Genomic DNA, 13,297 nt, shown 5'->3' on the forward strand with positions numbered 1-13,297 from the left:
CTCTGGCCTTAGATAGCTTCTGTTACATGTCAGCCTTCTGGAATAAGCTCCACCTCTCTAAGACTCAAAGTTTCTTTTCTGACACAATTTCTTACCTCACTGGGTTGTTCTGAGGATTATATTAAGATAACCTATGTAAAGTGTTTACCGTAATCTGTAGTCACTGACTTTTGTAGGGAATAAAAGCTCTAAAATGCTACAATAAAAGGAAGATTAGAGGTGTTCAGTGCCTAATAAGTGGGGTAAGAGTTATGCTACACACATTTTATTGCTAGCCATCAGTTGTTGAATACTACATTATGGTATACCAGGCCTGTTACAGAGTATTAAATGGTAGTTGACTTGTTTACTGGGTAGCCAGAGAAATGAATTTTAAATCACAAAAGATCTAGACAGAAGGAAGGTGTTTTGTACAGGCAGTAATCATCTGTTTCTAGGAAGTTTGTCTTGTCTTCAAGTGCAGGGATTTTGAAGTAGAAAATTACTTTCAAATGTTTTCTTTTTATGGACTATTAAAATAGCTTCTCAGCTGGGCATGGTGGCTCATACCTGTAATCCCAGCACTTTGGGAGGCTTAGGCGGGTGGATCACTTGAGGTCAGGAGTTCAAGACTAGCCTGGCCAACATGGTGAAAACCCCTCTTTACTAAAAATATGAAAATTAGCTGGCTGTGGTAGCACACACCTATAATCCCAACTACTAGAGAGGCTGAGGCAGGATAATTGCATGAATGGGGTGGGGGGAAGTGGGGTGCGGTGAAGGTTGCTGTGAGCCAAAATCATGCTACTGCGCTCCAGCCTGAGTGACAAAGCAAGACTCTGTCTCAAAATAAATACATAAAATAAAATTGCTTCTCTAACTTTACTTTTATCCCAAGGGTAGAAATTTTTGGCCAGGGTTGGGGCCAGAATTCCCTAGCATGAACACTAAATGGTTAATAAACTTAATAAATTTTTCTTACATTCTAGTAGTCTTGCTTTATCTGTTACTAAGTCAAGACTTCTCCATGATGTAAATGATATTCTCTGTGATGTCTTCTGAAAGACATCATATTTTAATTGTAACATTAATACATTTTGTAAATTTTTTTCTTTCTTTTTTTTAAAAAAGAAAAACTCTTGAGCTTGAGGAGTCATAAAATTCTGATAAGCCAAATGTTGCCTTAAGGCTACTGGTTGGTTACCCTTGCTGATTGCTTTCTTTCCAAATCTTATTATTAAAGGTAGGACTTTGGGGACGGGGACTTGGACTAACCATGGAGAGACTTGGACTAACCATGAAGATTGGCACATATTCTGCATAAGATCTGGTTTTCATGAAGACGTAAAGTACATACGTCTATACTCAAAATTTCCAAGCAGCTGGCTCTATAATAAATGGTTTTTTTTCCCCTAAAATTAATATCCTATGCATTTTTAAACAGTTTGTCATTTTTGGAGAATTCTTATTTTCCATTATTTATTTGCTTATTTTAGATACCAAACTACTATAAAATTATAAAGAAACCAATGGATTTATCCACCGTGAAAAAGAAGCTTCAGAAAAAACATTCCCAACACTACCAAATCCCAGATGACTTTGTGGCTGATGTCCGTTTGATCTTCAAGAACTGTGAAAGGTTTAATGAAGTATGTTAACTTCCAACCTATAGAGTCTTGGTTTGTTAGTTTTTGTTTGTTTCCTTGTTTTGTTTTTTTCTGCTGAAAGACTTTAATTTTATTAAATTGTTTTTTCTGCTAAAGACCTGTCAAAAGTAACATCTGATTGTATTAACAGCTCCAGTGAAGAAAATTCATTGTATATAATTTGGAGTATATACTTAAATATAATAAAGAATATTATCAAATATTCTTTTCTAAATGAGTTGAGGATTGGCACAAGTATGGAAAGTACTGTCAGTAGTTAAGTATGTTTTGTGGGATATGATTATAAACAGCTTACATTTTGGGTACTGTTAGGAAAGTATCTGTACCCATGTCCTTGCATTTTATTATTGACAACATAAATGTAGAACCTTAAAATAATAAACTGTATCTCTGGTGACCCATCTTGAATAGTAGCCCAGAGTATATAATACTAAGTTTTCTTATTTCAGCAGTGTGACTTTCATTAACTTTGGTTATGTTTTTTGTTTTTTTGGAGTTTTTGTTTTGTTTTGATTTTGTTGTTTTTTTTTTTTTGAGGGTAAGGTTGAGTTAGCTGTGCCTTGAGAAGAAATGTGATATATACCTCTTTCAGGGAAATTGTTTTTATTATCTTAGGGATAAAATCAATTCTGTTATTGTTATGGAAGGTTTTCATTATAGGAGAAGAAAATGAAATTTAATTAGAATCCATAAAATCTTTTAAAAGATTAATACTAAAGTCTCCTTATTGCTGATGTAATTTGGGTGCCATATGATTATTACTAAAATAAATCACATTGAATACTGTAAAGTATTCCCGTAGCTGCCTCTGGAAGCATCTAGATGGCATTTTAAAATTAAAAACAAAATCCTCATAAGGTGAAAATTCTAAGTCACCTTTATGGTAGTATGGCACAGAGTATATTAGTAAAATCTCATTAATTTGAAGTTAGAAACGATAGTCCCAAATTTCGTCTTATTTTTCAATGCAGTTAAATTATTTTCATATAAATATGCTTTCATGAACTATAGTTGATAAGAAGACCCATGTTACATGCCTCAGAAATAGTTAAATAATTTATGATTAATATATTGCTGTACAGATAGAATTTTTATTAAGTGGTTTGTTGAAAGTTTGTCAGTTTTTTAAAGCAACATTTCTTATATAATTTGCTTCACAAATATTTTTCTCTTCAGTAGATTGATGTATTGAAACCAATTCCTATTCAGATTGACCTTGATCATTCAAAATAAGACAATTATGGAGATTTCACAGTAGCTTTAGTAACAGGGCTTTGTAAAGAAAATGGTTCCATGTTCTGTAGAATTTTAGAAAAGCACTTTATTTGGTTATAGCAATTTGTTCTCCCTAGTATGGCTGACGTTTTGTCGCCAATCCTATACAGTCTCATAACTTTAGAAAGGATTATAATTTCCCTTTTTTTTTTTGACTCTGGTATCCTTTTTAGATGATGAAAGTTGTTCAAGTTTATGCAGACACACAAGAGATTAATTTGAAGGTAAGCTTTTCAGACCACGCAAACTTGGTGAAGGAATATGCATTACCAATAGGTGAATATTCCTATCTTTTGCTTGCAGGCTGATTCAGAAGTAGCTCAGGCAGGGAAAGCAGTTGCATTGTACTTTGAAGATAAACTCACAGAGATCTACTCAGACAGGACCTTCGCACCTTTACCAGAGTTTGAGCAGGAAGAGGATGATGGTGAGGTAACTGAGGACTCTGATGAAGACTTTATACAGCCCCGCAGAAAACGCCTAAAGTCAGATGAGAGACCAGTACATATAAAGTAAAATGACATGGATTAAAATCAATTGTTTTTTAAAAAAAAAAAAAAAAAGAAAGAAAGAAATAGAAAACTTTTAAGTGTTGCTGGAATATCCTGCCTATAGTGGGCACCTCCTTGAAGAAGCTGATAGCTTTTACACAGTATTAGATTGAAATAATGGACAGAAACACATTCTTGTCAAGAAAGGGGGAGAGAACTCTGTTTGCAACTTTAAAAGCAAAAAGCAAAAGTGAAATAATTCAAGGATTTCTGTTTTAATGAAGATGATTCTCTGATTGTTAGAAATGGCAAATGTTCCCGGGAGGTGGAGGTTGCAGTGAGCCGAGATCATGCCACTGCACTCCAGCCTGGTGAAAGAATGAGACTCTGTCTCAAAAAGAAAAAGAAATAGCAAATGTTGATGATTGTGTGGTCTTGATTGGTGCAGGATATTTGGTGTACAAGTAAATACTTGAGGCTCATGTCACTTAATAAATTTTCTTTTTGGACTAGGTCGCACAGTTATTAAAACAACTTTTAAGCCTCCCCCTTCACACACATACATATCAGGTTGTTTTCTAGTTAAAAATCCAAGTAACTCAGATTCTACTTTAATGTCAGTGCAGATGTGCATTGAATCATGCCATTATATTTTTTTCTCATTTTGTTGCTGTTGGGTTTTAGTTTTTAAATTGATATAAAGAACTCAGCAGTGGTTTTATGTTCTGCTCATATTTAGGGTTTAGGAAACACGACCACTAGTTACCATTTAATCAGCTTCAGTGGTCTACTGAAATAAACATGGTAACTTTTCATTAGTGGATTATTTAGAGTTAAAGTAATCGTTTCCAGAAAACACTTCCTCACAATTGCACTTCCCAATCAAATCATGTGATCATACAGTTATTCCCATGAAAGGCAGAATGTTTGTTTCAAAATTAATCTAGTTTTCTGTACATTTAAATTTGATTGAGAAGGTGACAACTGGCCCTTTTCCAGTCTTCCTTCATGTCAGTTTTCTGATAGACCACTATTGGCAAACAGTATCTGTCAACTACCAAATGTGTAAAATTTTCTGTATTTCACTTTGTCTTATTTGTAAATAGTGAACTAAAACTTTTGGCAGATCAGCAACATTTGCTGAGCCTGTTTTTTAAGCTAATGTGTATTCTTACTAATGTTCCTATCAAGAATGGATTTGTAATATATGCTGTCTATTTCTAATGTTCACATTCATATTTTGAGGTTCTATCTTATTTTAATAGAGAACAGACTTCTCAAAAGATCTTCAGAAGCAGCTTATTGAAATATCAAAATATTGAAATAAACCCGGTGGGGTTAGATTACTCATCTGTCCACCAAGTGGGACATTTGCATGGACTAGGGGCTTAAAGGACTTAGAAGAGACCTGTAAGTAAATCCTGAAAATGAGCCAATTCCCACTTGAATGGTTACTGGAGTAAACCCACCTTACAACCCCAATTACAGCACCCGAGGCAGATAAACCAACTTGGCTCTGGTTCATTTTTCTTCGCTTCATCTGTGATGCTCAGATTGAAAATGTGTGTTCTACACTGTTACAGGCTTCTCTTTTGTTTGCTTAAAAATTTTAGTCCTACTTTTGTATGGACACATTTGAATATACAGAGACCAAAATAAAAGAAGAATTTGCCATTAGATATTTTTAAGATGTCAGCAGATTTGTGGCAAATGATTTATTTGCCTTTTAAAAAATTCAGTTTAAGCAGTTCAGAGAGTAGACTACTCAGAAAATTATTTGACATTATTGTCTAAGAGGTCAATATTTTTTAGTGCATCTTGAATCAAATAAAGTGCTCTAAAAATTATTATACAAATTCCTTTGGGTTGTTTTTCTTTTCTTAACAAGGGATGGGGGTAAACAGGAATATGATTTAGGGTTTCTGGTTGTGTATTTAAATAGTATTGATTTTATTATTGCTATTGATTTACTTTAATCCTGGCTTTTCACTTTTTTTCTTCAATTTTTAAAAAATAATTTAAACCTTTGAAAATATACCAAACTGTTTAAATGTTTTACTCAAATTTTAAATTCCTAAGAAAATTTTTTTAATAAGAGGGAGAAAATCATTTAAAAATACTTATGCCTATGCCTGTTTCTCTCTTTTTTCACAACATCCATGATTTTAGTTTATAAGTAGACATATCTCCAAGGGCACATTTTTGGAAAGTAAGGAATAGCAGCATATAACTTCATTGTGTGAGGCCTTTGAGTTTTAATATTTTGTTTTGCTCTTCAAAGGATCCTTTTCAAAAAAAATTTGTAGATAATGAGTCATAAATAGATTCTGCCAACTGAGGGGAGAAACACACTTTAAGTAAATATTTTTCATTATTTGGGCCTTAAAAAATAATTGTATTTAAGAACCACTTTTTTGTCAATGTTTAATAGCTTCCATTTCTTTAAAGATAATTTATACTGCTGAGGAATTACTATTAATAGCTATCAACATTGCCACCATTAAATTAAGATATTCACTTTAGATTTTTTTATCAAAGCTTTTTTCTTGCACACTGATCATTGTATTTCTAAGCTGATTTTTTTCAGCTCTAACATACCTTTGATTAAAAAGTATAAAAACTTGATATTTAGATATGTATTTCCCTGTTAATTTATATTTTAAAAATACAAAATTGAATATCTGTCAGTCCCTGAAGGCAGTTTGTTTTTATACTCTCACATTTGTATTTGTTGTTTAAATGGCAGTATTTTAGAAGATTTGGAGAAAAGTCCACATAATAGTGTTTTCTTAAAAGCTTTCAGTTTTTGCCGTACTTCAATTTACTTCTCCCATCAGAAAACTAGGAACAAAGTGTTGCTCAGTCTGTTCCACTGACCTAAATTTGTGTTTTCAGCACTTGCCTCAGCTGATTCACTGAGTGAAGGAGTTGCTTTATAAGGCAAAGCATGTGAAAGTTCTGAAGTATGGTTAGATTGTAGGTCGTGCTCTGTATGGAAACATCAAACCATTACTGCAGAGAAATGGTAAGGCATTGGATCCACTATTGAAATTATTATTTTTGGATCAACAAGTTGCTACTTTCTGACTTCTGTATCTTAACACAAGGGAATTTTAGGAAATGCTAATAAGTCAGTTGTCTCATTTTTTGTTGTAACAAGTTTTGGAATTTTTAGTTAATTGAAAGAAATGATGATTTCAAATAGAAGTAAAAGGTTTATAAGTGTGCAAGTTGTAGATTTATCAGTTACCTCAGCAGGTATCCTGCCATGTAATTATTAGTGATTAGTGTTAATAAGCTAATAGATTCAGGTCTTCCAACTATGCCCTTGGATTGTGGCCTACCATACATTATTAAATGGTCTCTTACTATTCAAAACGGGAGTAGATGCTGTGGCCCCATCTCCCTTGGCTTTTACATTGCATACCCACCTCCATTCACGTACAACATGTGAAATATAACAATGTCATTTCTTGTCAGCGTCAGCACTGCTTATTTGCGTACTCAGCATTGGATCACTGAATAGTTTTATAAAAAATCCACGCACCTAACTCCCTTAGTTAACAGATTCTTAATTCATACCATGAATTTTTAATTTCTGTACCATCTATGTTAGTGATCTGCTGAAGGTGATTCAAGATTTTCAAGGTGTAATACAGTTTGATCATGTACCGGACCTGGATATTTAATTTTTTTTCTCACAGTTATCTCCTCCTTGATAAAGCAATAACACTGCTTTAAGTCTGTTGCCTAATAGCATGTCAGAATCCTCTCCTGGATGGTGATTTTATAGGAAAGTTTGTATGCATATCACCCAGTCTATCTTTTAAAAATTAAGAAATTTAAATGTATGCTGGAAGTAATGACAATATATTGTGGCATTTTATTTTAAAAATTGGGGAAAGTTGCATATTTTTTTAAAAGTAAGTGTTTGAGTAAAAAAAAAAATCGAAGGTACTTTTTTAAGGAAAAAAATTTATATGCCACAGTTTACATAGACATTTCAGATTCAACATGTACTCTTGAATATAATGGTTTCTTTTACTTGGTCAGAATGCATGTATAGCATTTCTTTCATCTTAGTTCCTTATGTTTGCCTATGTGGTCCTTTATATATTTTTTATTGTATCGGAGAAACAAAACTATCTTCAAAAATAAGTTAATTTGGACATATATGTCATATCAGATTACAAAATGTACAAAATTAAGTTTAGCCCTTTTCTAGAAAGTGATCTTTAAAATTGAAAATGCTCTTCTTTTACATTCACCAAGTTTATATGTGTGGGAAGACACCGAAATGATTTTGTAAGTGCCACTGTAATATTCCCTTTCAAGTGTGGCCTAAATTTCAATCTTAAGGATAGAATGCATGTCTGCTCCTGGTCTGAAAAATGTAGGTATTTACTACATTTTAAAATCAGTGAAACATATACATAAGCCTATTAAAAAAGATTTGTGCAATTTGAAATCCTGTTAATTTTTTATGTAGACATACCTACACACGAAAGGGTTAAATTCACAGCCTTACTAGTTCCTTGCTTCCAGTATTTCAATTGGTCTCCTCCCCTCGTTATTATTATTACTACTACTACTACTATTTTTGCACATAGTTAACTGCCCTTCAATATGATTCTTAAAAAGTGCTGTTTCTGTGGTATCGTATTCTCTAAATAATCATATTTAATTTTTTAAAACAAGGTTGCAGTTTCTAATTGTTTCGTTCCTGTGTTTTTGCTGATGTGTAATAAAAGCAAGTTTTTTTCGTTTCCTGGTTATTTAATACATTAGCTGCCTGTAAATAATTATTGTTATAATGCTCTGGAATGTGTTGTAGAAGTTGTATTAGATTAGTTTTAAACCCTTGTTTGAAAGCCACATTGTTTTGATTATTTCTATTAAATTAGAAAATTGAAAAAGTTTTCAAATGAATTTCTTTTTTTTCCCTCTTCTGTGAGTTGAAAAGTATAATTTTAAATCACTTTAAAAATTTACACTATGTGCCAAGAACCAAAGATACAGTAGTGAACAAGACATAGTCCTTGCCTTCACAGACTTCAGACTCTGTGTTAATCGGTTGTTATGATAGGGATTAATAGAATATAATTGTAATGCATAGTAAAGGATCTAACCCAAACTTTGTTGCCAGGTAAGCAATTTCATTCACTCATAAAAGGACAGTGGACAAGGCAAAGAGAGAGTGAAAAGAGAATACAATATGTACAAGACTATGAGTGAGAAAGAACATGTATAATTAACTGAAAGTTACTTGTAACAGTCTAAGTTGGAGTGGTAAAATACTAAACTCAAGAATTGAACAGAGTCCTCTTGAAGCAGAGTCTTGTAAGTTATATAAAAGGGTTTGGAAATTATACTGAGGCCAACAAGGAGTCCTTGAAGAATTTTAAGCAAGATGGGGACTGGAAGGGTGAAATCAGATTTGCCTTTTTGAAAGATAATTGTAGCAGTGAAGAATGAGTTGTGCAGAATATTAGAGGCAGAGACCCAATTGTATGCTGTAAGTAATCCAGGCGAGCCCTAAAGTAGCTATCTGGCAGTAGAAGAGGAGAATAGCAGTCAAACTTGAGAGACTGGTTTTTACTCATTGCTGAATATGTCTAGCACATGGTGGCCATTTATAAACATCTAAGTTGAACTACTAGTGTAATGGTAGCTAAAACACTATAAGAGTATGATATTGTCTAGGAAATTTATAGAATGGGAAGAGCAGAATAGTTAAAACAGCAAAGGAAACAATATTTAAGAACTAGGAAAAGAAAAAAGATTCCTATGGATTAGTCATACAGGAAGGAGGAAAGCCAGTAGAGTGATAGAATATGAGAAAGAGGTTTCAAAACAGGGTGTGGGGGTGTTGCCAATGTCAAGTGTTGAAGTAAAAATAAAGTGGCCATTGAATTTGACAATATAGAAGCCATAGGTGGCCTTGATAAAAGCTGTTCCAGTTTGAGCAGCAACAAGGGTACAGTGGGTTAAGTGAATGAGACTTGGAAGGAATGATTGAGAACAGACTGTTTTTTCAAGAAATCATTTTTTTTTTTTTTTTTTTTTTTTTTTTGAGGCGGAGTTTCGCTCTTGATACCCAGGCTGGAGTGCAATGGCGCGATCTCGGCTCACCGCAACCTCCGCCTCCTGGGCTCAGGCAATTCTCCTGCCTCAGCCTCCTGAGTAGCTGGGATTACAGGCACGTGCCACCGTGCCCAGCTAATTTTTTGTATTAGTAGAGACGGGGTTTCACCATGTTGACCAGGATGGTCTCGATCTCTTGACCTCGTGATCCACCCGCCTCGGCCTCCCAAAGTGCTGGGATTACAGGCTTGAGCCACCGCGCCCGGCCCATTTTTTTAAAAGATTATTCAGAACTTAAGAATCAAGTAAAATATCAGAATGGGAGTTCCTAATACCCTTCTAGATGCATTTTATGTAGTGGAAAAAATACAGCCTCTGCCATTGTCCAGATTTGGGATTGAACCCTTGTTTTACCATGACTTCTCTGAGTTTTAATCCAGCTCATGAAATTACTATGGAGATGAATTAAGATAATTTATAGCACAAGGTTGACACACAAGTTCTCAACAAATATTGTTTCTTTTTTCATATCTTCTGTTTCCACAGAAGGGCAGGTTCAAAATGTAATTTCTGCCTTTTTAGTGACATAAGAAAAGGCTTTCATACTGGAACTCAAGTCTTTCAAGTCTATCCTCAGCCCTTAAGTATGAATGTAATTCTATGTTAATTGATCCTTAGACTCCAAAACTCAACAAACACCCATATTAGACCCTGGACTTTTAGAGAACACTAAGTGTAAACATAAATTAGTAGGATAGAACATCTAATGGAAGATTTTTGCCTCAAGCATCCCCTTTTCATATTGCCTTGCCTCAGTTGCTGGTAAATGTATCAGCAGTCTTTCATTTGTGAACACGTTACTATTAGAGATCTGGAAAGGCAATACTACATATGGGCATGTGTTTCTGACAGTATGACAGCATACCCTGAGGAACCCTCCTAATGGTACAAAACACCTGAAATGCTGGATGAAATTTCTTTAAAAAATAAAAATCTTTAAACTCATCATTGAGCTAGCAAGGAAGATACCCCAAAAAGCCCCGCTTCACCACCTGTGTAGCATTTTTGCCAAGAACATTTGACCTTGGCATATGTTGACCTGATTAAACAAAATCGGAATGTAGGACATTTACAAGACCCCTGGTTTGGATTCTTTTTTTTTTTTTTAAAAAAGTACAAAACAAGTAGGGAGGCTATTCTATATAAAACAATGCAATATAATCAATATGCAGTCAAATGCAGTATAATCAAATGTACTACATGAACTTTGATTTCATTTTGAATTAAACCCAGCCATTAAACATATTTTAGGAACATTTCAGAAAATTTGTATATGAATTCTTGTAGGGAATAGTTTTCTTAGGTGTGACAGTGGTTTTGTACCTGAATAGAAGAATGTCCCTTTTCTTCAGAGATGCATGCTGGAATAATGAGAGATGAAGTATTATTTTTGCTGTTTTCCAGTAGGTAAAACTGTTGTGGGTGTATAAAGCACTTGTGAGATAGTGCAAATGCAGCAGAATAACAGCTGGTGAATCTTAGTTTAAGGTAAATGTGTATTTTGCTGTTGTTTCAACTTCTTTATAGACTTGGGAAATTTAAAAATAAAAGGCTTAGTGTGAAATCAAAAAAGCATGAATCCAGAGAAATAACAATATTAAAGGAGACATTTTCCCTCACAGTTATCCCAGTCTTTTTGTTCTTGATGATGTTGGAATGGGCTAAGCTCTAAAAGAGAAAGCCTAGTGGCCAACATTAATATGAACTCAGTGAGACACTTTTCCAAAACCTGGAAACTCAGAAGACGATACACTCAGTGAAAGAATGCACCAGAATATGCTACCTCAGAGAGGAAAGTAAGAACACTGGATGGACAGAAGAAAAAAAAGTCACCTGATAGTTTGTACCCAGAAGCTGGCAAATCAGTTTAAAGCCAAACTCATACTAACCATGTGGTTTGAAAAATTATGCTAAGAACTTTAGGAGGCCAACACGGGAGGATTGCTTGAGCCTAGGAGTTGGAGACTAGCCTGGGCAACATAGTGAGACCATGTCTCTAAAAAAAATTTTTTTTTAATTAGGCCAGTCATACCATTTTTAACAAAAAAGTGCACAACTGTAGCCCTAGCTACTTGGGATGCTGAGGTGGGAGGATTGTTTGAGCCTGGGGAGTCAATGCTGCAGTGAGCCATAATCACACCACTGCACTCCAGCCTGGGTGACACAGCAAGACCCTGTCGCAAAAAAAGAAGAAAAAATTAAGAATTTAAAGTGACGGCCGGGCGCGGTGGCTCAAGCCTGTAATCCCAGCACTTTGGGAGGCCGAGGCGGGTGGATCACGAGGTCAAGAGATCGAGACCATCCTGGTCAACATGGTGAAACCCCGTCTCTACTAATACAAAAAATTAGCTGGGCACAGTGGCGCGTGCCTGTAATCCCAGCTACTCAGGAGGCTGAGGCAGGAGAATTGCCTGAACCCAGGAAGCGGAGATTGCGGTGAGCCGAGATCGCGCCATTGCGCTCCAGCCTGGGTATCAAGAGCGAAACTCCGTCTCAAAAAAAAAAAAAAGAATTTAAAGTGTCAGGTTTGAAGTTATTTTGGGCACTTAACAGAAGCAAATGTTAATGTATTCTTAAGATATTTTAAACAATCTCAAATGACTTTCATAGGTAGTGTTCTAATAATTTTGGACTCAAATTTACAAAGTTTTGAAAAGTCATTATGAATAAATAAAGAACAGAATCTGACCTGCAAAGACTGCAGATATTGGAATTATTGGATTAGTGTATTTGAAGATACACAAAATTTCTCTTAACATCTCTAAAATTTGGATGACAGTACAGCGTTAAATTCGCACAAAATGATATGTTTTTCAGTACTTGATGGCTTAGATTTATTGAAATACAGTTTGTATAAGGAATTAAAGATTTTCCAAAAATTGAGAAGGAATAAGACAAAAAATGATGGGGGTGGAGTATAAGCCAGAGCCCATGACAAGAAAAATAAGATTTGAAAACAGTGAAACATCTAGACATGAAAAGCAAAACGGATAAAATGAACCAGAAGACCAAGATGAAGAAATTATGTAGAAAGTATGAAAACTCAACACCAGGGACATTTTGAAAGGACAATGAACATCTAATAGACTACCAGAAATAGATGATATCAGTGGTTTGGGATGATATTTGAGGGTATTTTAGCTGGTAAATTTTCCAATTTGATTAAAGTCATCCTTGCATTTGGAGAATCAAGGAAACAATCTCTAGACCCATTCAGCTAATTTGTAGATAATAGACAAAAGTGGGAAACCAGAGTGAAATTTGATAAGCAAACCACCAAAAATAATCTCTAAAAGAGCAAGAGAAAGCATTATCTACAAAGGAACAGCAGTTAGTGTGACAGCTACTTGATAATAACAACGAAAAACAGAAGAGTGGTATATATTTTATGTGCTGAAGTGTCAATCTAAAATTCTGTATTGAACAAAACTATCAGGAAAACAGGCCAATAACATTTCGGTTCAAAAGAGCTTACTACCAACATGTCCTCATTAAATGAAGTTCTGAAAGTTTATTCCAGGAAACAGAAAATAAGATCAGAAATAAAATGTAAGACCTAAGAAGAGATGGCGAGCAAAGAAAGTGGCAAATGAGGCCAGTCACGGTGACTCATATCTGTAATCCCAGCATTTTGGGAGGCCGAGGCAGTCGGGTCCCTTGAGGATAGGAGTTCGAGACCAGCCTGGCCAATATGGTGAAACCCCACCTCTACTAAAAGTGCCTGCCTGTAATCCCAGCTAC

At 34.7% G+C, this 13,297-nt stretch overlaps 1 protein-coding gene across 2 annotated transcripts in view; it reads left to right on the forward strand.

Annotated features, from left to right (window-relative positions):
- Positions 1-8,337, forward strand: part of TRIM33 (tripartite motif containing 33) — a 126,559-nt gene extending 118,222 nt beyond the window's left edge. Inside the window, exons 18-20 of one of the 2 annotated variants that reach the window (XM_021672716.2) lie at positions 1,476-1,628; positions 3,095-3,145; positions 3,225-8,337. In XM_021672716.2, the coding sequence (XP_021528391.2) occupies positions 1,476-1,628; positions 3,095-3,145; positions 3,225-3,437 (417 nt within the window). In that variant the 3' untranslated portion in view covers positions 3,438-8,337. The remainder of the gene's footprint in view (positions 1-1,475; positions 1,629-3,094; positions 3,146-3,224) is intronic. The other variant, XM_064372674.1, reaches the window with a different exon arrangement.
- The last annotated feature ends 4,960 nt before the right edge of the window (positions 8,338-13,297 follow it).

The sequence above is a fragment of the Aotus nancymaae genome, unplaced genomic scaffold, assembly GCF_030222135.1.
Source record: "Aotus nancymaae isolate 86718 unplaced genomic scaffold, 86718_ANA_hifiasm-v0.15.2.pri h1tg000007l, whole genome shotgun sequence".
Lineage (NCBI taxonomy): Eukaryota > Metazoa > Chordata > Mammalia > Primates > Aotidae > Aotus > Aotus nancymaae.